Source organism: Myxine glutinosa, chromosome 7 (assembly GCF_964187855.1).
Source record: "Myxine glutinosa chromosome 7, kmMyxGlut1.1, whole genome shotgun sequence".
Lineage (NCBI taxonomy): Eukaryota > Metazoa > Chordata > Myxini > Myxiniformes > Myxinidae > Myxine > Myxine glutinosa.
In genome coordinates this window covers 65,313,592-65,338,450 of record NC_136267.1, presented here as the reverse complement: position 1 = coordinate 65,338,450, position 24,859 = coordinate 65,313,592, and the positions used below count along the sequence as shown (strand labels likewise).

At 46.9% G+C, this 24,859-nt stretch overlaps 1 protein-coding gene across 3 annotated transcripts in view; it reads right to left on the bottom strand.

Moving 5' to 3' along the window:
• FAM133B (family with sequence similarity 133 member B) overlaps positions 1–24,859 on the bottom strand; it is a 68,586-nt gene that overhangs the window by 30,594 nt on the left and 13,133 nt on the right. For 2 of the 3 annotated variants that reach the window (XM_068122484.2, XM_078781824.1), the window contains exon 2: positions 8,005–8,143. The exons of the other annotated variant lie outside the window; for it this stretch is intronic. In XM_068122484.2, the coding sequence (XP_067978585.2) occupies positions 8,005–8,143 (139 nt within the window). The remainder of the gene's footprint in view (positions 1–8,004; positions 8,144–24,859) is intronic. 3 annotated transcript variants of the gene reach the window in all.

Sequence of the window (24,859 nt, the reverse complement as noted above, 5' to 3'; positions counted from 1 at the left end):
ACCTTCCCGGGGCCCGTCCCGACATTATTTGTATTAGAGGTTTTCTCCTATCTTTCACCGTTCAGGAGATTAGTGTGTGCAGACAAACAAACAAACAAACAAAAACTTTCTTTTATATATATATATACCCTAGCCGAAAGCACCCGGCATTGCCCGGGTTCTTTTCGAATGAATTTAGTACTACTAGCAACAGTACTCGCCCTATGGGCGGGGCTTCAATTGGGAAGCCGAAATGAAAAGGCAAAATATCAGAAATTGAAGGCAGAATTTTTTTATTTTAAACGATTCATAAAAACATCCGTCAAATTATATCACACGTAAATCATCAAAATCTAAACAGTATCTTTAGAATTTCAATAAAAGCCACATCACTGTTCATATCGGTAAATATTATTCCATCGTGTTTCAAATCGTGATATCAACTGCACGCTTTTCTTTAGGGAAAAGAATTGAATGATTTTGTACCTCTTCTTCAGCTTAGAACTTCAGGATAGACGACATTGCTGATAAAAGTTCCTTTTCTCGAATTGCACGAATATGTGAATTGTGATTGTGTTTCATTGCGATGTTTGTGCGGTGACGGGCGGTGTGTAAAAAGGGCAGGGACTTAATCAACGCGTGCTGATGACTCGCGCTTCCTGGGAATTCCTCGTTCGAGGGACACAGTCTCAAGTCCCAGTCCCCATCACGGATGGGGCTCAGGGGTTTACCCGAGCATGACGGCGAAGGGCAAGGTACATGCTGGCCTGTCCAGTGTAGCGCGTGTGCGGCCCCGGACATCGAAGGGCATTAAACGTTCATTAAACATTAAACGTTCATTAAAGGATTACGAAACGAAAAACATTACGAAATTATGTTCACATCATCACGTCAAACACTACCGTGAACACATACATCGTCACAACATAGTCACAATGAGAACATCGTCACAATGAACGTTATGCGAACGCGAATGTTATGCGGGAGACCAAACCTGAGAATGCTGGAGACCAAAGCTGAAATTGGGAAAACTAAATAGCCTATTTTACTCCCAGGGGTCCCAGGATTACCCACCCAAAATATCTTTCCAATCGGTTCAGCAGTTTTTACGGTACCTTCGAACAGACAGACGGACATTTGGTGAATTTAGTAAGATAATTCAGCTTTTACTCGTGGCTGTGGAAGATTGACTACTATAATTCAGCTCAGCTTTTAATTGCGAAATGGGCCCATCCTGGCTGAGGCAGCCTCGACCGGCCTCGCAACCTAGCCTATAACCTTTCCGGGGCCCGTCCCAACATTTTTAGGTCTTTTTGAATGAATTTACTACTATAATTCAGCTTTTACTCGTGGCCGTAGACGATTGACTACTAAAATTCAGCTCAGCTTTTAATTGCGAAATGGGCCCAGCCCGGCCGAGGTGGGCCTCGACACCTAGCCTATAACCTTCCCGGGGCCCATCCCGACATTTTTGGTTCTTTTTGAATGCATTTACTACTATAATTCAGCTTTTACTCGTGGCCATAGAAGATTGACTACTATAATTCAGCTCAGCTTTTAATTGCGAAATGGGCCCAGCCCAACTGAGGCCGCCTCGACCGGCCTCACCACCAAGCCTATAACCTTCCCGGGGCCCGTCCCGACATTTTTGGTTCTTTTTGAATGAATTTACTGCTATAATTCAGCTTTTACTCGCGGCCATAGATGATTGACTTCTATAATTCAGCTCAGCTTTTAATTGTGAAATGGGCCCAGCCCAACTGAGGCCGCCTCGACCGGCCTCACCACCAAGCCTATAACCTTCCTGGGGCCTGTCCCGACATTTTTGGTTTTGGAGGTTTCCTCCTATCTTTCACCATTCAGGAGATTAGCGTGTGCAGACAAACAAACAAACAAAAACTTTATTTTATATATATATACCAGCCGAAAGCACCCGGCGTTGCCCGGGTTCTTTTTGAATGAACTTACTACTATAATTCAGCTTATTGACTGTGGAAGATTGACAACTATAATTCAGCTCAGCTTTTAATTGCAAAATGGGCCCAGCCCAACTGAGGCCGCCTCGACCGGCCTCACCACCTAGCCTATAACCTTCCCGGGGCCTGTCCTGACATTTTTGGTTCTTTTTGAATGCATTTACTACTATAATTCAGCTTTTACTCGTGGCTGTAGAAGATTGATTACTAAAATTCAGCTCAGCTTTTAATTGCGAAATGGGCCCAGCCCGGCCGAGGTGGGCCTCGACCGGCCTCGCCAATAACCTTTCCGGGGCCCGTCCCGACATTTTTGTTTCTTTTTCAATGCATTTACTACTATAATTCAGCTTTTACTCGCGGCTGTAGAAGATTGACTACTATAATTCAGCTCAGCTTTTAATTGTGAAATGGGCCCAGTACGACCAAAGCGGCCTCGACCGGCCTCGCCACCTAGCCTATAACCTTCCCGGGGCCCGTCCCGACATTTTTTGTATTAGAGGTTTCCTCCTATCTTTCACCGTTCAGGAGATTATCTTGCGCAGACAAACAAACAAACAAACAAACAAAAACTTTATCTTATATATATAGAAGATAGATTAACGTTACGTTATCATCATTTCGAAAATGATATTACTATTAAAAAACCGAGGCGGAAGTAAAAAAAAACTTACTTCCTCGGTTATTAATATTAGTGCCGAACATCGCTAATCATTGATCATGAACCATACATGGCTTCAATCCATAAACCTTCCATTCACGACATTGGAATGAAAGTAATGTGGTTATATTTACTATATTATTCTTATTACTAGCGGGGTCACCCGTGGGAATCCCACGGGCATGGATGTGTGTGACATTTCGACATATTGAGTTAGATGCTGCACCTGCACATTCAGTTATATAAAATGGTTACTGGCAATTGATCACATCCACAAATGATGTAATCCACACAATTTATGTACTTTACATAACGTTAATAGGAATACATGCCCGTGTAGATGGGAAATACAGTTTGTTTGATATAAATCACAAATATCAGAAGAAAGTTTTTAAAATTTAGAACTATTCTCACTCAGAGTTAAACATCACCGTAATATTATGCGGTTGCTTCAACGTTTTCGGTGAATTATATGTCATCATTGTGAGATTTTTTTGGAATTTTTTTTTTGAAATGAGATTTTTATATTTAAAAAAACGGCCAGGAAATGCATCCAGTATCTCATCGTTGATCACAAATGTGGATTCATTCTTTGGACACAACACGGCTCGTTGTGCCAGCGCATCATAGTTTGAATGGATTTCGTTCAAATTACCGAAAACAGCCTCTGCTAAAGAAATGTTGTCTTCTACACAGATACGATCAGGCAGTCGTATTAAATCTGAGTCAGGAATTGTTTCCACAGTCCCATTTCCAACCGACAGTAACCATTTTGAGAATTCTTCGTCATCATTAGCTCTCATGTTTGATGTTAAGTTCAGCTGTTTGAACTTTGGCCACAACTTGCTACGCTTGATGCATGTGGCGATGATTGCTGCAGGTGCAGCGCGAGGTACAACGGGCAAAACCTGCCTGAAGTCCCCACCAAGAAGTAAGACCTTTCCACCAAAAGGAATGTTGTTGCTGGTTACATCCCGGAGACATCGATCAACAGCCGCTAAAGCATATGCTGGAGCCATAGGCGCTTCATCCCAAATGAATAGGTTGGCCTTCCTTAGAGCATCTGCATCTTTACTCGTAGGTGATATGTTGCATGTGGAGTTTTCCAAAATGGGCACTGGCAATTTAAATCGATGGTGCGATGTACGGTCCCCTGCTAGCAATGTTGCTGCAATGCCCGAGTACGCCATTGGAAGAACCAAACGACACTTGCCTCGCAAGATGTGCAGAAGCGTATTATAGAGAAAGGTCTTGCCACTTCCGCTCGGTCCATCAACGAAAAACAACCGGTTGCCTGTGTACTGGTCCCTACAATGAACCTCATCTACAAGGAGTAGGACCTCATCTACAATTTGGATTTGGTCATCATTTAGTAGTTGTCTGTTGTTTTCACCTTTTTCATGTTCATCTCCCGGTACATACTGATAATCATCGCTCGAAAGATCCTCAACAGTGTCTGGAGGTACTGGTAACTGAAATGCTTCCAAGGTCTGTCCATGTCTCAGGAGGAAGGACTGTATTTCTCGCAATGCCATGAAAATACTCTGTTCCAAGATATGGCCGCTGTGCACAAAATCTTCGCAAAGGTCGTTTTTATATTTTTCCCACAGTGCCGACGTGTCTGTTGGTGTGCAGAATATGCATAGGGTTGCAAAAAGAGATCTCAATTGTTGTGGCATGGCAAGGATAACTCCATCAGCTAAGGACCTGTCCCATTCTGTATCATCTTCTGTTAAATGTAATTTCCTGGCTGCATCCTTGTATGTTTCACAAACTGCTCCATCTACGGTTCTGAGATCTTCAAATGATGTTTTACCAGGGCAGTGCAGCAGGAGTACACGAAGATGAAAGCGCTCAATGTCCATAGGGCTTGCCGAAACCATGCGTCCGATAACCTTGTTGCCGCCCCGGCGTCGAAGTTTCCATGTCTTTCGTCCATCTTCAAATACGTAATATTTTGGAATGTCATGGTACAGATAACTTCGTGCCTCAGGGTCTCTCTGGTTTAACTGAAACCAAGCTGTAAGTGTTGTACCCCTATGTCGTACAATGGCTTCTTCCTCGTTACCATCCCTGAACACAACAGTCTGCAATTCAGGTAAGTGTACCGCAAGTCTGGTGATGGAATGGGACTGTTTGTGCATTTCAAATTCCATCAATCTCCATGCTGCCTCTGGGGCACTGACATGTCTGCAGTCCAAATAGGTCTTTATTTCGTCCACCTCCACTCTCCCGCGCTCTTGAATTTCGATGCTGGCACAGTCATGTCCCTTGTACACATATTTAAATAAGTACTTTATACTCTTTATGCTTGCGCAAACCTCAATGTTGATGTGTGCTCTGTACTTCTTCAGTAAATAAGCATTGAATGGGACCACAAATTGGCAATCAACATCGGTTCCATGAACGGTTATGGTGGGTCCATTTGGGGGACGCTTGTAAAGGGCATAGCCATCTATGCTCGCAAGTGTCTCTGCAGCATACGCTTTTGGAAAGCCTTTACTGCACACTCCATCTTTCACACAAATCGAATGGCGATTTAAAGTGCCACACGGACCATGTATCATGTGAGACTTCACCAAGGAATGGATCTCTGGTGACTCATTTGAATTAGGAATTTGTGCGGAAACAATTCTGTCAATGTCTTTGGCGGTACAAATTTTATGTTCTTGGCACAGCATGAGTAATATGTGGGCATGCGGTAGGCCATGCTTCTGATACTCGACGACGTAGAGAAATGCACGTACTTTGCCCAACACGTGCTTCTTCGTTATATCGTCGATTAACTCTTTTAATTTCAGATGAAACACGTGTGCCACTAAATCTGGTCTGCCTTCAGCTCGTTGGTGTTGTCCGATGTTTTCTTGTATCTCTGTCCATTTTGGATTACACGTGAACGTGATGAAAAGATCTGGTTTTCCGAATTTGCGAACAATGGCCATAGCATCTTGGTAGTTCTGCTGCATAGCTCTTGGACTCCCTGCAAAACTCGACGGCAAAATGACGATACGACCGATAGGACGTTGGTTATCAGCAGCAACGTTCTGGACGTGGTCCAGTAGTCCTCTGTATTCCATGGCTCTAAGGGTTTCCTGATTTTGTTTGAAGTATTGCAGTCGATTTGCTTCTGCCTTGCAATATCCGTCGACAACATACTGCTGGAAAAATTTCCCCGAAGAATGGATAGTGCTGAATTCATTTCGAATAGCCAGTCGGTAGGCATAGAATTCACGATGAGTTACCTTGTTTCGAACCGCAGTTTGTCGCTGGTGAGGCATGTTTATCATCCATCCAGGCTCGCCATGTGGAAAGAGAATGGGATATATCATGGGATCAATGTGAGAGGAAAGTGGAGAGAGATTGTGTAAGCCCTGGTCCTGCAAATGAACCTGGAAATCCCTGTTTGCAGGTGGTTCACCATCTTGTCCACAAACGAAGACAGCAGCAATTTCATCAGCAGTTGGTATGTTGTAACGTCTTTGGTCGTCTGCACACAGTCGACGAAAATGCATTTCCAAGGTAGAAGGGAGGCGATCTTCAAGGACAGCTTTCCTGATTTCTTCCTGTTCACGCTCGAACATAGTCTTGTAACATGTGACATAAGGATTAACGTCAGATAGTATGTTGTGCAGTTCTGCCATCAATTCTTGCAAACATCTGTGATTCTCAGGTCGATTCATACGTTCCTTTGTAGCTTGAGCTGTATCCAAAATAAATAATTGTGCAAATTGTGCTTGTTCATGTACATGTGATGGATGTAATGGACCACAGCGATGGTAAATTTGACCGTGGATTTTGAAACAGTACGGTCCATTTCCTGGAGGAGATGAGATCTGAGCACCCATTGATGCAAAAGCTAATGCCGAATTGTAATTCCGGATATTGTCTCGGAAGTTGCAACATTTTCCATCGTCACCCTGATAAAGTTGTTGCAGTCGAGCAGGTACGGCAAATAGTGGAGGCAATTTAACTTTTCCCTTGGAACAACACAGTGTAAATCCATCCCCTTGTACTGTTGATTCAGTTGTGAAATAGTGTGCAGAACAGTACACACATCGTGACGTCATTGGACCGCAATTATGCTCTTGAACAATATTATCGGATACTTCGGCCGGATTAATTATGGCTGCGGTTGTATATGTTTGCTGAGCACTCCAGCGTCTTTGTTGCTCAGCATGCCGTGCGAGTCTGTGTTGACGTTCATCGGCCGTCTCGTTCTCACACCTCATCGTTGTTGCAGCAGCATCCTGTGCGAGTCTGTGTTCATGTTCCTCGACTGTCTCGTTCTCCCTCCTCATCGTTGTTGCAGCAGCATCCTGTGCTAGTCTGTGTTCACGTTCCTCGACTGTCTCGTTCTCCCTCCTCATTGTTGTTGCAGCAGCATCCTGTGCGAGTCTGTGTTCGCGTTCCTCAACTGTCTCGTTGAGGTCTCATACGTCTTGTCTCATACGTTTTCTTGCTGCAACCTGTTCAAGTCTGCATTGACGTTCGTCGACGGACTCGTTCTCCCGTCTCATTCGTTTTCTTGCTGCATCCTGTTCAAGTCTGCATTGACGTTCGACGACGGACTCGTTCGCCCTTCTCATTCGTTTTCTTGCTGCATCCTGTTCAAGTCTGCGTTCTTCATCGACTGTGTCATTTATTTTGGAAATTGAAGTTTCCACGCAACGCATGAATTGTCACGATCGTCAAGAGGAAGTGTCTCGTCATCATCAAATGACAAATAAATTACATTGTGAAAATTAAGGATTTCAAATAAACCTATTTAAAGTGTATGCGCAAATAACTAATAAATAAAAAAACGAAGAAATATCTCTCGGTAATTTCTTGAACCATATTTTACTTTCGGCTAATCATGTTGAATGAAATAAAAACGAAGAAATATATGTCGTTTTGTGACGACTGTCATCAAAAGTAAAAGTAATATATCTTAACGGAAAAGAAAAAACGAATTTTAAATAGATGTCGACTGTTATTTTAGGCGGTGTATTTTCGTTTATCATCATGGCGCGATTTAAAAAAATATATCTCTGCATTTTCCTCTCCAATACCTCCTCACACACTGGTTGCACCAAATGTTACAGACGCGGTTTTGGATGTTAGTTTACCGAGCGGTTTGGTATGACCGCGTCTGCACAGTTTACCCGATTATACTCGAACGTTGGCCAAATCGCGCTATGCTAAATCAATTAAGGAAAGGACACAACGGCTGAGTTAGATGACACGACACCAGGGGTACAGTTCTCAAGACCTCCGGAGGAGGTTATAATATTTGTATGCAGAACGTTTAGATTACACTGACAAGAGGTACAGCACAGGAAGGTGGGCACTTAATCACGGTCTTATAGTAGCCCCGACAGACCACAGATAAACGGGACAAGACTGACTCACACAGGGATTGATGGCAAGGAAGGGCAGGTAGTCGATGGATAGCACAAGGTGCACCTTGGCTCAGGGACAGGATAAAGCGCGGTCCAAAAGATGCAGGGAGGTCTCTCAGCGCTCGGAGGTGGCGACGTCTCTTTCCAAGCTGGGGGCGCATCTCATTCAACTATGAGTTCCACACACCGGCCCATGTTTACATAACACACACACACACACACACACACACACACACACACACACACACACACACACACACACACACACACACACACACACACACATATATATTGTTGCGAATATGGAATTTGGCCTCCATATCCGCTTGTAAATATTCCCCTATTTTCTCCAATACTCCCCAACTTTCCCCGATCCCCCATTCCCTAGTCCCATTGCATGTAAATAACAATCAGTAGAGCCGACCTTCCCCTTATTCCCCCATTAAATGTCGTGCCCAGGTCCACCGCACCACAGGTAGACAACTTTCGGACATCTTCCTAGTTATTCTTATTCTATGTCAGTTAAGGCCTCGTCTCCATTAATTATGACTCTTCGTTGCACCAGAATGTGATTATATGGCATCAGTAGTGAGTTTAGGACCTTTCCCATACCTCCTCCCATCTTCTTCCCCAAACAACAATAACAACAACTACAACAACAATTACAACAACAACAGAGGGGATGGCGGCGGAGCGGGGGAGGATGCGTCCTCACACCGGCTCGATTAGCTCCAGACCATGCGCTCCACGGGGTTACCCCGAAGGGGCTGGCTGTCAGCTCCTCGTCAGGGGCGGAGCCAGTAACCCCCCCCGCACGCACCCAATGAGAAGCAACGTGCCGATTCCACGAGGCGGAGCTAACGAGCCGAGGGCGTGTCACTCCCCGCCGGATATACGCGGCCCCGCGCCGGATGTGACGTCAGATGCGCCTCAGCTTGGAGAAAGAACGTCGCCTTCCGAGCGCTGTGACCTCCCTGCATCTCTGGACCGGACCGAGTCGATTCTGCTTTGAGCCAAGAGTGCACCTTGAGCCATCGATACCCGCTGTCCTTTTCATCAACCCCCGTGTGAGTCAGCCTTGTCCCGTTTGTCTGTCGTCTGTCCGGGGTTAATATAAGAGTGTGTCTAAGTGCCTGTCTTTCTGTGATTATAACTCTAGCCCCTGTAATCTGACCTTTCCGTACGAATATAATCTCCTCCGGAGGTCTTGAGAACTGAACCCTTGGTGTCGTATTGTGTTATTGTAATCCAGCCGGGTGTCTTCTTTTTCTTATTGAGCCAGCGTAGCGCGACTTCGTCAACGTCGAGTATAGTCGGGTAATTTGTGCGGACACGACGGCCATTCCGCTCGGCCCACCTTAACATCAAAGTCGTGTCTGTAACAATTGGTGTCGAGGAGTGGAATTCGAACCCGGGACTAAATTTATTAGGCCCAAATTTTGGGAGGGAAAATCGATTCGGAGCGCGTACGGCGCTCGACAAAATCGATCCGGAGCGCAGGTACTGCGCTCGACGAAAGTATAACGGCGAAATTTCGAATTTGTTTTACGAAACTCGAATTTTGAAAGTCGCGCTATGGCGGATCAAGACGGCTGGGGTCCGGTAGGGGAGAGTGAAGCAGGGTCGGTCCAGGACCAAATTGAGGGACAAGAGGAGAGCGAAGCAGTGAGGGCGGCAGGTTCGCAAAATAGCGCCGTCACGCACGAAGTAGCGGGCGCGCAAAAAGGCGCCTCGCACGAGCGCGCGGTAGCCGAGCCGGCTGTATCAGCGGGCTTTAACATGCAGCCGTTTGACATGCAGCAGTTCATGGCACGGTTTAGCGAATACATGGCAGAGTCGAAGAGCGACAACGAAAAAAGAGCCAGGGAAATGGAGAAAATGGAAAACAGAATGGGGGAGCGACTAGGGAATCAAATCGGGGGGTTAGACAAGAAATTTGGGAAGTTAGACAATAATTTTGAGGAGTTAGACAAGAAATTTGGGAAGTTAGACAATAATTTTGAGGAGTTAGACAAGAAATTTGGGAAGTTAGACAATAATTTTGAGGAGTTAGACAAGAAATTTGGGAAGTTAGACAATAATTTTGAGGAGTTAGACAAGAAATTTGGGAAGTTAGACAATAATTTTGAGGGGTTAGACAACGGGATAAAAGAGGTGAGACATGGGTTAACGGGGGTGGAAAACAGAATGGCCGCTCAAGAGAATCAAATAGAGGGAGTGAAAACTGGGTTAGAGGGGTTAGAAAACAGTATGGAAGGCAAATTGAGGGACATGAGGGACCAAGCGGAAAGGGAAGTTAAACAAATGGAGCAGCAGATAGAGGGGGTCAGAATGGGGGTAGAAACCAAACTGGATGCTCACAGGGAGGAAATGGAGCAGATGAGGGTGGCATCTGGGCAGGAGATGCAAGTGATGGGAGAGGAGATCAGAAGAGGAGTGAGTGAGGAGGTCGGAGGAGTGCGCGAGGAGGTGAGGCACTGTAAGGAGCGCATGGAGAAAGAGGTGAGAAAGGGGACTGTAAAGTTACAAGGGGGCATAGAGGACCTGACGCAGGAGGTGGAGCAGCTGACGGTGGGACAGACGGAGTTAGTGGAGCAGGTTCAGAGGAACACTGCGGTATTAGGAGGTTTAAAGGCGACACAGAAAGAACTAAAAGATGACTTGATAGCGACAAAGAGGGAATGTCAGATGGTACGTGAGGGACTGACAACGAGGTTGGACGAAGTGATAGAGGTTATGGAGACGAAGGACCGGCAGGTGAGGACGCACATGGAAACGGTCAAGGTAGCCTTAGAGGATGAGCTTGAGGAGACGTACCGGGGAATAAAAGAGGTGAGGCACAAATTAGAAGAAGTGGAAGAAGGGGTGAGCGAAATTAAGAAGCGACGGAGAGGGGATAACAAGGAGATAAAAGAGGAGATAAAAGAATTGGTCCAAAGTCTGTGTTTGGATCGTGATGTGCTCATTAACCGGATGAGGGATTCGCAGGTGATGGAGGAGAAGCGAAGAGGAAGAGGACCCGGTGTAAGTGGTGACCAATATGGTCGTGCGTATGATGCGCCAGGGGATTTAAGGAGCTTGGGGGTCGAGATGGACCCGGGTGTTCGTGAGAGGCCGTGGGTGAAGTGTGCGACAGGTCTGGTGTGCGAAAGAGGAGGTGTGCAAGAAAGTCCGACTCTGGGGTGTGTGAGGAAAAAGTGTGTACCAAGGAGTGAGTGTGCAGGCGAGAGTGAGTCGGTCGTAGCGCGTGTGCGAGGGAGCACATGGAAGCGTGGTGTGGTGAGTGTTACAGAGGGTGTGACCGGAGAGTGTGCGCAAGAGTGTGCGCGAGAAAGGTGTGTGACGGCCAGGTGCATGAGGAAAGAGTGCGCTGTCAGAAGTAAGGAAGAGTGTCCACCTGTGGTGAGTGTTACAGAGGGTGTAACGGGAGAGTGTGCGCGAGAAAGGTGTGTGACCGACAGGTGCATGAGGAAAGAGTGCGCTGTCAGAAGTAAGGAAGAGTGTCCACCTGTGGTGAGTGTTACAGAGGGTGTAACGGGAGAGTGTGCGCGAGAAAGGTGTGTGACGGACAGGTGGATGGAGAAAGAGTGTGCTGTCAAGAGTAAGGGTGAGTGCGTTGTCACGAGTGGAGGTGAGAGTAGTGAGAGTAGTGAGAGTAGTGAGAGTGACAAGGAGCGTGAGTTAGTTGTGACAGGTGAGCGAGGATGTACACCTGGGATGGAAGGATGCACACCTGGAATGGTAGAGCGTGAGTGGGAATGCACGCTGGAATTAGTGGTGAGGCACGTGGTTGGGTGTGCGAATGAGAGCACACCTGTGATTGTCACAGAGGAGGTGACCGAGGAGGGGGCGCGAAGAGGTGTATTGGTGAGGTGTGCGAGCGACGAATGTGTGCCAAAGTGTTCGGTGGTCAGGTGTGTGACCAAGGCTGTGAGTGGAATGAGTGTACCTGGGTGTGTAAGGAAAGGTACGAGGAGCATGGGCACGGCTGGATGTGTGAGCAAGGAACGGGCTGCGGGGTGTAAGCGTCCAGGTGAAGCATCGACGTTACACGGGTTAGAGGTTAGAGCGACTTTTAGCCGAAGCAGGCCCTCGGTGCGTGCCGGGCCTCGCTTTGAACGGCCGCGTCCAGGCTCCACTAGGCGGAGCTGGCAGCCCGATAAAAAGGGTCGTCATGGCGACCACTTTTTGGTGAGACGTGCCGGCAGGTCGAGATCGGGGCATTGGATGGCTCCGTGCCGAGATGGTGCGTGGGATCTCGGCCCGGGTAAACCTCCTTCCCTGCACCGAATGCGGGACGCACCCAGCCGCTGGCACAAAACAACCAGCATCCATTGCTTGGCTTTACGAAGCCGGGCTTTGGACAGGGATTGGCGCACCGAGAGGTATTAGTGAGTCGACTGGGTGATGAGGTTAGTGTTTTGGACCCAAAATTAGAGAAAAACAAAATTTGATGATTGGCAAGGGATTGGCAGTAGTGATTGGCAGATGATGGGCAGTGATTGGCAAATTTTTAATTTGTTGAAATTTGATGTGCAAAATTGGTAGTGAGAGACCCCCGATGTGGTGGGATGGCAAATCCACCATCCCTCACAGGTGGGGGCAAAGGAGCACTAGATTATGGGGTGTATGGCAGTGAAAACTAGCCCGGGTGGGTTAGGATATGGTGTGTAGGGATCTAGCGAAGATTGACATTAGGTAATGTTAAGATTAGTTAGTGACTGATACCTGTAGTGGGGACGCAGGTAGATTAGTGTGGATTATAATGACGAGGGAGCGCAATAGTTAAAGGGACGACTGGGAAGCGCAAGTTTCAGAAGGGAGTAGTTAGCTGAGATGATGCCGTGTGTGTGAGAATTGAACAGGTGTGATTGCACAGGTGTGCAACTGGACAGGTGTGTGGAGCCGTGTATGAGTAGTGAGTGTGTGGATCAGCGCGAATGCGCTTGGGGAGAGAAGGGTGCAGGTGGCACCAGGTGTGAGAGCACAGGTGTGCAGGTACAGGTGTGTGGAGAGAGTTGGAGTGAGTGGTACGGAGTGGTGTGCATGGTGCGAAGGTGTGGATGGGGGAAGAGTGGACCCCTTTCACGAGCACCCGGGGCGGGTAGTGTAAGTGTTAGGTAGAGGGTGCAGGTAAATTGTGGATGGATATTGGCATTTGTGGTGCGGTTGCAGAATGGTGTTGTGAATGGGTGCATTAGTGTTGTGGAAATGGCTGGGCGTGTAGCCTGTTAGTGTGTGTAGTTGGTTGGGCACTCCACCACTGTGAGGATGTCGGCCAGGTGAGGCCGCAGGTGGGCTCTGGGAGCCGGTAGAGTTGTGGATGGGGCCCGAGGATCCGGAGGACGGACCCGGGTAGCCCAGTGCCAGAGAGGGCACCGAGTGGGGAGAGTGCCAGAGGGCCTGCCCCAGTTAGTTAGGTTAGGGTAAGGAGCAGGTAAGCTCGGAGGCAACTGCAGTGGTGGAGGTGTGCAGGTGGGTAGACCCACTGGGAGAGGTACACGTCGCAGCCCAGAAATTGTACGAGGGCACCGGGAGATGAATCGGGGGAGTGAGACCCCAAATTGAAGAGCACCACAGTTTGGCCAATGGGAATTGGTTTTTAGAACCCATAGTGTAAGAGGGCCAATGGTTTGGCCGGAGGAAGACCCCGGGTGGTGTAAAGTTGTTAAAGTCATTTAGGAAATAGTTAGGATTGATGAACCTGTCGCACCATACGCAGCCACTTGCCTGTGGTGATGATGATGACTCCACACCTGTGTTTTCTTTGTTTTGTGCAGGAAATGAGATTGCTGTGAGGATTTGTGAGACGCATCACGACGTGGATGAGACATTGGGGTGATTCCATCTCTCCCTCCCTAGGAGGGACTGATGATGAATTGGTAATGGCAAATTTTGATGTTGAGTTGAAAATGGCAAATTTTGATGAGAGTTGAAAATGGCAAATTTGATTGGTTAGGAGGGAGAGAAGACGAATTTGGTTTATGGGAGGAACGGGGAAGACAGTAGGGATGTTTGTTGATTTGTAAAGTAGATGTTTATGGGTAGTGTTGTGTTGTGTGGATACAGTAAGGGGTAAGGGAGGGGCCATGTAGGTTACCTGGTGGGGGGGGGGCGTACGATAGGAACGTACCTGTCTCACCTGGTTCCCATGTGCCCCCAGTGTGCATTACCTTACATTGCGTGCACTCTTGCGCCCTTACCACCTTACTCACTTGTCTGCTTCTTTTGTCTCCCACCTCCGAGGATCTGGCTTTGGGGTAGAGAGAGAGGAGAGAGAGGTGCTGGCTGCGCAGTTGTGGGCCTGCACTTTCGCTGTTTGCTGCCGGGATCGATACACCATATGGACCGCAATGTTTGTGGCCACCCACAATGGACCGCAGTTCGTTTGCGGCCAAGCACCACCCGGGGATGGACCTATGGGTCAACGTGGCACCTATGCCATACAGGTGAACCACTTTTAGTTAACACCAAGTGCACCACAAGAAGAGCAAGAGACACCTGCAGGGTTAGGGGTTGTCGCATTTATTTTTAATCATTGAACAATGGTGACTGCACCGATTGGTGGTGGGGTGGTGCTTTTGATGCTCGGGAAGGGTGCTCTGCACGTTATTAAAGGCCGTCGGCCACAGAGCACTCGTGGGTTGGTGTATCGATGCTGGCAAGCGCGCTCTCTCTATGCATAACATCTGCATGTGTTCCTCCAAAAACAGGTCCTGGATCGTAGTGTAAATAGCAGCATAGTCTTGTAAATAATGCTCCCTACCGGCTGTATGTTTAGTTTGAGAATTCTTTCCGGATTCGGTTATCCTGTGGGTGTGTTTCTGTGAGGAGAAGGGTGCAACGTCGCAGGGGGACATATTTACTCATTTGTGAATATCTGTAAAACTGTCGCACTCAGGGTAGAGTTAATAGTAGAGGGAACTACATTGCGTGCCACACTAAAGTAGGTAAAAATTTATCGGGTCGGGACGCCCCGAGGGTAGAGAAGGGTGCAATGTTGCGAATATGGAATTTGGCCTCCATATCCGCTTGTAAATATTCCCCTATTTTCTCCAATACTCCCCAACTTTCCCCGATCCCCCATTCCCTAGTCCCATTGCATGTAAATAACAATCAGTAGAGCCGACCTTCCCCTTATTCCCCCATTAAATGTCGTGCCCAGGTCCACCGCACCACAGGTAGACAACTTTCGGACATCTTCCTAGTTATTCTTATTCTATGTCAGTTAAGGCCTCGTCTCCATTAATTATGACTCTTCGTTGCACCAGAATGTGATTATATGGCATCAGTAGTGAGTTTAGGACCTTTCCCATACCTCCTCCCATCTTCTTCCCCAAACAACAATAACAACAACTACAACAACAATTACAACAACAACAGAGGGGATGGCGGCGGAGCGGGGGAGGATGCGTCCTCACACCGGCTCGATTAGCTCCAGACCATGCGCTCCACGGGGTTACCCCGAAGGGGCTGGCTGTCAGCTCCTCGTCAGGGGCGGAGCCAGTAACCCCCCCCGCACGCACCCAATGAGAAGCAACGTGCCGATTCCACGAGGCGGAGCTAACGAGCCGAGGGCGTGTCACTCCCCGCCGGATATACGCGGCCCCGCGCCGGATGTGACGTCAGATGCGCCTCAGCTTGGAGAAAGAACGTCGCCTTCCGAGCGCTGTGACCTCCCTGCATCTCTGGACCGGACCGAGTCGATTCTGCTTTGAGCCAAGAGTGCACCTTGAGCCATCGATACCCGCTGTCCTTTTCATCAACCCCCGTGTGAGTCAGCCTTGTCCCGTTTGTCTGTCGTCTGTCCGGGGTTAATATAAGAGTGTGTCTAAGTGCCTGTCTTTCTGTGATTATAACTCTAGCCCCTGTAATCTGACCTTTCCGTACGAATATAATCTCCTCCGGAGGTCTTGAGAACTGAACCCTTGGTGTCGTATTGTGTTATTGTAATCCAGCCGGGTGTCTTCTTTTTCTTATTGAGCCAGCGTAGCGCGACTTCGTCAACGTCGAGTATAGTCGGGTAATTTGTGCGGACACGACGGCCATTCCGCTCGGCCCACCTTAACATCAAAGTCGTGTCTGTAACAATATACACACACACACACACACAGACATATATATACACATACACATACAACAACATGCATTTTAAGGCCATTTTCCCTGCTAGAGTGTGGGTTAGCCTACATACACCTACACACACATATAGGCACGCATAGGCATGCACACACACACACACACACACACATGTGCGCGCGCACACACACACACACACACACACACACACACACACACACACACACACACACACACACACACACACACACACACACACACACACACACACACACACACACACACACACACACACACGTACACATGTCCCACATGTATATATCCCACATCCCACATGTATATATATATACATGTTTAAAGTGTACGAGCCCTTCCCCCCTCCCCCGCCCGGCAACACTGGGTACTTCTGCTGGTAACTAATAAAATAAAAACGAAGAAATATCTCTCGGTAATTTCATGAAACTCGGTGGAATTGGATGAAATTCGCTCGGTGAATTCACTCGGTTTATTCGGTTCGGCTCGGTTCACTCGGTTTAAAGAAAAAGCGATAATGTCGACATGTCGCCGTCTGTGTCATGCTGGGCGGTGTATGATACATGTTGGGCGGTTGTTGGCGGTTTGGCGGTGATATGGTGTATTTTAAAAAATATATCTCTGCATTTTCCCGCGTTGCTGACCGTTAACCATCAATAAAAATGAAATCAGATGGCGAGTTAGATTGGAGATAAAGGCGTGAGAGAGACTCAAACAAGGCCTTGAAGTTACAGGCGTTTGAGATTTCATTTCGTTCTATAAACGGAAACTTTCATCGGATTTTCTTCCCGTTTTTTTTCAACCGAGTCTAAAACTATGTTAGCGACTGCAAAAAATGAAATGATATATCGAATTAGAATTGAAATAAACCTGTGTGAGAGAAAAAGACAGCACGGGCCTAACTAAACAGGCCTCAAAGCTATTCGAGGAGGAGTGGGTGGAGCTACTCTGCAAACTGAGTAAGCCACACCCCCGGACAGACGTCCAACAGACAGACTGACAGAATCACCTACGCCTATTATAATATAGATTACGAAAACGATACACGACTGTATTAAGAAACCTCGGCTTAATTTGTCCGAAGCGGTCGGAAGATGAGTCGTAGCGCGTAAGGCCTATGCATATCGCATTGTTGGAAGAGACATAACGCCGATGCTTTCGATATTTGATGATCATTTTAACAATCGGTTTGTTTGTCTTTCACACTGAATGAAAAACGTAAAGGTAGAGCATGGCGATTGGCGATTGTGATATATGACATGTTCGACGATATTTTCGGCTGAACGGCATATAAATCAAAATGGTGGTATGTGGAGAGTCAGCCGCTGCACCACCGTAATGACATCAGACATAATCACATCACCCTGTCATGTGACCAGATTCTCAGCTCTGATTGGTATACGTTTGAGGGGACATACAGACATACAGTCACGTGAAAAAGTAAGTACACCCCATGTAAAGTTTTGACTTTTTCAACATATTTCAACATACAGCTTTTTGATCTTCATTTCAACAACATTGATAGATAAAGGTGATATAATATAAGAAATATCATCGAACATTTACATTTTGTAGTCCATTGTATAATTTAAATAAACATGAATGCAAATTTCGCATGTGGAAAAAGTAAGTACACCCCGACATGTATCGCTGCTTCAAATACCTAAAATTAGAATCAGGTGCACCAGCTCAGGTGCAAATGATTAGAACATCGTTAGAGAGGATCTTGGAGGAACCTGTCTTATTTAAACCTCAGACATTTAGTTTGGTTTGCTCTTTGTTGTTGAAGTGTGTGGAGTCACCATGCCTAGATCAAAAGAGCTCTCTGAGGCCTTCAGAAAGAAGGTTATAGATGCCTACGAGTCTGGGAAGGGATTTAAAAAGATCTCCAAACAATTTGAAATCAATAATCCGACTGTCCAGAGGGTCATCTACAAGTGGAGAAGATTCCAAACAACTGCAACTTGTTCAGGCCAGGCTGCCCCTGCAAGTTCAGTCTGAGAGCAGACCGCAAGATGCTGAAAGAAGTCTCTATGAACCCCAGAATGTCATCACGGGACCTACAGGTAGCTCTTGCCACTGTTGATGTCAAAGTGCACGAGTCTACCATTATAAAGAGGCTGTACAAATTTGATCTACATGGGAGGTGTGCCAGGAGGAAACCTTTGCTGTCCAGAAAGAACGTCAGGGCAAGACTAAAGTTTGCCAATGAACACCTAGGCAAAGACAAGCACTTCTGGAGCAATGTGCTCTGGACAGATGAGTCAAAGGTAGAGAGCTATTTGGCCACAGTACCAGAAGATATGTTTGGCGAAAACCAAAGACAGCATTTGACCACAAGAACCTGATACCAACTGTAAAGTGTGGTGGTGGAAATATTATGGTTTGGGGCAGCTTTGCTGCATCAGGGCCTGGGCAGCTCACCATCATAGAATCCACTATGAATTCTTCATTGTACCAGAGGGTGCTTGAGGATAATGTGAGGCCATCTGTCGGAAAGTTGAAGCTCAACCGAAGGTGGACCTTGCAACATGACAATGACCCTAAACATACCAGTAAATCCACCAAGGAATGGCTGAAAAGAAAGAAATGGAGGGTTCTGGAATGGCCAAGTCAAAGCCCGGATCTAAATCCCATCGAGATGTTGTGGGGGGATTTGTAATGAGCTGTGCATGCAAGAAACAGGGGTCGAAATTATCGACGGCATCGACGGCATAAGCCGGCGTGCCCAAGCTATTTGCCATGCTGCCCCCGAACTTTTCATGATCACTACGGCAGGGAGTTGCAGTGCCCTTTTTCTTCAGTTGCTGCTGTGCCCTTTTTGTCAATAAAGCATAATAATAGAGACCAAAGTATGAATAAAGTAATGATGAAAACAACAAACGGACTTCGTCGGATTTCGTTTTCTCAGTGCATGTCGGAACATTAGCGTAGTAAGCATATACATTGTCTAGGCTACCTCGTTTCCCGTTCTCTTACTGAATACAGAATGTTGCAGTCCTACTATCGTCCTTGGGTACGGGAAACGAGGTTCAAGGGCATCCCATCATTTCTATTGGCCCCGCCTTCGACCATTCGTCATCCAGCATCATCAATGAAACGCAAAGCATTATGGGCTACTATGAGCGCATAAATTACAGCGTGGCTATTATTGCCGATGTTTGCACACCCACGTCGTTGCCTACCAACCGCGCTGTATTAGCGGGGGTAATACTCATGGTTGGGACGGCCTTCCGATTGCTTCCGTCCCGACTATAGGTATGTTACAATCCCGCAAGGTCAGCGGTGGTGTACATCTGTGAGAGCCAGTGTTGAGGTTGCTGCTCTTGCCCTGAAGGCACAACTGGAAACTCCAGGCACTCATGTACAAAAGTTTGAGAGGGAAGTGCAGGAAGCCAACACTGACTCTGACACTGAGGATGGGGACAATCAGACCAAGAGGCTGAAGTACAGGGATCTAGAGCTTTATGGTCCTAGAGTACCATCTGTTGAGGAGTTTCAGGCTGGACCCTTGAAAACTGTAGTTGACAAAGTGATTGATTGTTTGGACAAGAGATTTAACGAGTTCTATGAGAATGAGGTCCTGATTTCGTTTGAGATGTTTGACCCCAGCAACATGCCAAAGGGCAAGGACACCCTTGCTGCTTTTATCGACGATAAAGTCGTAAACTTTTATCGCCGATAAAGTCGTAAATCGACGATAAAACTCAATCACAGAGTAATTCGACCCCTGAGGAGTGGGCAAGGACACCCTTGCTGTCTATGGCAATGCCAAAGTCACTTACCTTAGCAATCACTTTCAGCAAATCATTGAAAGAAATGGTTGTGATCCAAGTCAAATACAAAGAGAATGGCTGTCCTTGAAGCTTGACATCAGCAGAAATCATGGAGAGGAGTCCAATTTCCTAGGTCTATGGAAGACCATTCTGACAGAAAAGGGCCACAAATACCCTAATATACTTCATCTGGTGCAGATCTGCCTTGTGTGCCCAGTGGCCACATCATATGTAGAGAGGCAGTTCTCAGCAGTGAAGCGTATTCTTGGGGATTGGAGGCTAAAACTGGGGTTGGGTATGCAGGAACACCTTCTGCGCATCAGCACAGAAGGGCCCGATCCCGACGACTTTGATCCTACACGTAGCGTTGCCAGGTGGCATTCTATGAGTGCATTTGGACAGAGGCCTGATACTACACCCCTCTCCCCCAAGGGTGATTGAATTGTAATCATGTATACCTGACTCAAGACTGAGTCAGTATTGAGTAAAGATGATGTCTGATGATGATGATGAAAAAAGTTCAACTCTGTCAAACAAAAGTTAAACTTTGTTACATGGACATGATGACAATGCAGTTCTGACTGAGTTGAGTTGAGTTTTGAGAGAAATCAAATCTGAAACTGTCATTGAGATTCAAATTCTAAAAATACATTATTAAAAAGTTTAAGTTGATTTACTTGTTCTGTCAAACAAAGGTTAAACTTTGTTACATGGCCATGATGACAATGCAGTTCTGAGTTGAGTCGAGTTTTCTGAAACTGTTTATATTCTAAAAATACATTATTAAAAAGTTTAAGTTGATTTACTTGTTCTGTCAGTAACATTTCCCTGCCTGTTTAAGTTACCGCCACACTTTGCCTTTGTGCCCACAATAATAATTCTAGATTGCCTTGGTGCCCCCCAAACCCAAAATAAAATGCCTTGGTGCCCCAGAAAATTTGAAGTCATCAAAGGCAAACATTGCTGTGCCCTCCCGACAGAGTAATTCGACCCCTGAAGAAACCCCTCAAACATCGCACAGCTGAAAGAATTCTGCATGGAGGAGTGGGCAAAAATTTCTCCCAGTCGATGTCAGAGACTGGTACACAGTTATAAGAAACGCCTACTTGAGGTTGTTTCTGCAAAAGGGGGCAATACCACCTATGAGAGCCAAGGGTGTACTTACTTTTTCCACATGCGAAATTTACATTTATGTTTATTTAAATTATACAATGGACTACAAAATGTAAATGTTTCATGATATTTGTTATATTATGTCACCTTTATCTATCAATATTGTTGAAATGAAGATCAAATAGCTGTATGTTGAAATATGTTGAAAAAGTCAAAACTTTACATGGGGTGTACTTACTTTTTCACGTGACTGTACATACATACAGACAGACAAACACTGTTCTAGACGGCTCTGCCCAATGGGCTACTCCGTAAAAATTAAATAATTATCATATCCGAATCCATATTCAGATCTTTACCAAAATCGAATTGAATCGTCCTTGTCACATACCCAACCGGTCCACCAAGTTTCGTCCAAATTGGTCCACAACTTTTTGAGATATCCTGCTTTGTATTGTTTTTGGCCCGATCTACCAATCTTGAAGTATCACTTCAAAAATTATAGTAGCCGGATCCGAATCTTCACCAAAATCTAATCATTTCATCCTTGTCACACATGCTACCTCTCTGCCAAATTTTGACCGAATTCATCCCCAACTTTTTGAGATACCTTGTTCACAAACGGACAAACAGACAGACAGGATGAAAACATAACCTCCATCCACCTTTGGTGGCGGAGGTAATTATTACGATATAAATAAACAATAAACATTAGAACGACATTCGGGAGAGCATACCTCCGCCAGGCTGAACAGTTTACGTTTTGTATCCCCCTGATAGGTCGGATCTGGATTTGGACCTGCACCAAGCAATATCTAATTGGCTTGTTCTCATCACCTTACCAAATTATATATATATTGTCGCGCGACCGTCTTTGATTAATATCAGGCGGTCACGGAAGCCGATCGCAAAGGCCTTAGCCCCCCGAGGCGAAAACTCAATGGTGGATTCCAAAAACAATAGCTACACCAAAGCGTGCAGGATGGAGGGGGGGGCGCGAGACCCCTGGAGCCTTACCTGTTAAAATCAACCACACGGAAACTGCGTTCAGGTATATGTACAGAAAATAATATAAGGGTTTATTAAAGTAAAAAGGCAAGGACAGGAAAAGATGCGCCGATAATAAAATAAGGTAACTAAATTGGGATCCCACACACACCGGACTCAGAAACGAACAAAGGAGGATGAATTACGAAAGGAATTGTCTCGTCGTGGTGTAAAATGGTGCGTGCGGCCTTATCTGTCCCACGTCTTGTCCGCCATCCAACACGGCTCCGTTCAGCCCTGATACACCCACGAGGCCTCGCTCCAAGCTCCACAAGCGCCGATCGCACACACGAGGTCCCTCACTCCAAACTCCAAAGCACCGAGCATCGCTCCAAGCACCAGCACCGCTCCAAGCACCAGCACCGCTCCAAGCACCAGCACCGCTCCAAGCACCACGAGGTCCTACAGCAGGAAAAGCACCGCGCGCCCAACGCAGGCCAGCGGCTACAAGCGAGGCCAAGAAGCAAGCGAAATCCACTCGGGCCACGACTCAACTCGGGCTGCGCAAGACGAAGAAGAGTGCCTCATAGCGAGTCTCTCGAACCAACTCCGTCTCAAGACTCACTCGGCGCAAGACCCAATGCCAGACTCAACTCTCTCACTCACTCTACGAAAAGTCCTCCCACCCCTCGTATCACTCCGCGGCGGTGACGTCAGCCTTGGCGTGCCACCCAATCAGTGGCCTCCACCGAATCACAGGCCTGTGGTGTGGTCATAGCACGTGGCACTCGAGGTCGATAGGCCTGTCGGGGGTGTAAATGGCGGCGGGCATGCGGCGGTGTCCTGGCCTGGTTTCCTTCCTAAGTCATGTCAGGCGAGGGCGTTATTTAGTGTTGCACTAAAGGTCCTACCCGAATGTCTATGTAGTTGCGGTGCCAAAAGGGACAAAGGTTTGGCTGACCAGGTGAGACATACAAGGGCGCTACTCTTTAATCCCTAACTCTACTTAACACACGAACCTCCTGGTAGGTTCACAAGTATACATCTTAACCCGACAAACGCCTACACATACTAACTTAAAGGTACATAGTGGGTACATAGTTTTTTTTTTTTTTACATAGTTTTTTTGCTATCGCGACATCTCGAAGCATGTTACCTATTCAGATCTAGCTGCTCTACATATTGCTCTACCTCACCAGACATAACAATATATATATATATATATATATATATATATATATATATATATATACATATATATATATATATATATATATATATATATATATATGTATATATATATATGTATATACATGTATATATATATATATATATTGTTACGCAACTGTGATTAACACCACAGTTACGGATGGCCGATTTGCGAGACTTTAACTCCCGAGGCGAACACTCAATGGCGGACTCAAGTTCAACACAAACGCGCGGAATGGCGGGACACAGCGAAGGCTCCGCAGCCTTACCTATTAAAATCAAACACCCAGGAAAACTGCGTTCAGATATATATACAGAAAATAATATAAGGATTTATTAAATCAAAGCAAAGACAGTGAAAAAGCCGCGCCGGTAAATCTAATACCTCTAAATCGGGACGTCCCCACACGACTGACAGCAAACACGATACGAGGGAGGTTAATACGAAAATAACAAGTCACGTCGTGTACAGTGTACGCGGAGCCCGGGCTTATCTGTCTCCGTCGTCTTCTTGTGACACGGCCGCGCTCAGCCGCCACCAGGTCCTTCGCTCCAAGCTCCACGAGGCCCCGCTCCAAGCACCACGCGTCCGACGCGTGGCCAGCAGCTTCACACGAGGACGATCTCCACCAGGCCCGTGCACCAATGGTTCAACGTAGGGCTCGACTTGCTTTTGGGAGTGCTGGCAGCCAAGTGCCAACTGCCAACTGCAACGAACTGCGCCGAACTCCCTGTGCTCCGTGTGTCGCCGTCTATCGCCGTGTCCAACTCTTGTGCCAACTCTCTCTTGCCGTGTGTGTCCAACTGGTCTGTTCAGTGCCAACAACCCAACTTGCGTGTGTAACCAGAGCGACTGCCACGAACTCAACTGCGTGTGTAACCAGAGCGACTGCCACGAACTCAACTGCGTGTGTAACCAGAGCGACTGCCACGAACTCAACTCGACTGCACTGCCCGCGTCTGCTCAGAGAGACTCAACTCAACTGCACTGCCCGCGTCTGCTCAGAGAGACTCAACTTCTCTTCTGCCTCAAAAAGCCACGAAATGGCGTCCGACCGTCGCCTATATTGGTGGCCGATGACGTCACATTGGCGCACTCCTCAGCCAATCATAGCCTCCCAACTCGCCGGTCACGCCCTCTGCGGCATGCGACTCCTAACATCTCCCGTCCGCGACCCCCCGGTCCTGTGCAACACGTGCCAGGCGAGGTTGGTAGGCCTTTTGAGGTGCGAACGGCGGCGGCCAACCGTGGCGGTGTTTTTGGCCTGGTTTCCTGTCTATTTATTACGAAGTCAATGTCAGGGAAAGGGAATTATTTAATGTTGCGCTAAGGACCTAACTAATGTTTATGTGGTTTGCAGTGCCATAATGGACAAAGGTTTGACTACCAGGTGAGACTCACAGGGGCGTTACCTTTAATCCCTCACTATTTAACACTCGGACCTCCAGGTAGTTCCACAATCATACATCTTACCCCGACAAACGCCTAAACATCGAGAACTTATTACATGTAGAGTCCCTGTCACGACAGCCGAATACCTACCTATTCAGATCTACCTAGCTCTAGATATTGCTCTACCAAATTCATAACACAGCCCCCCCCTGGAACCGTAGCTCCTGCAAGGTTCACCGCAGGCGCTACCATTCCAGCCTTAACACTTACTGTCA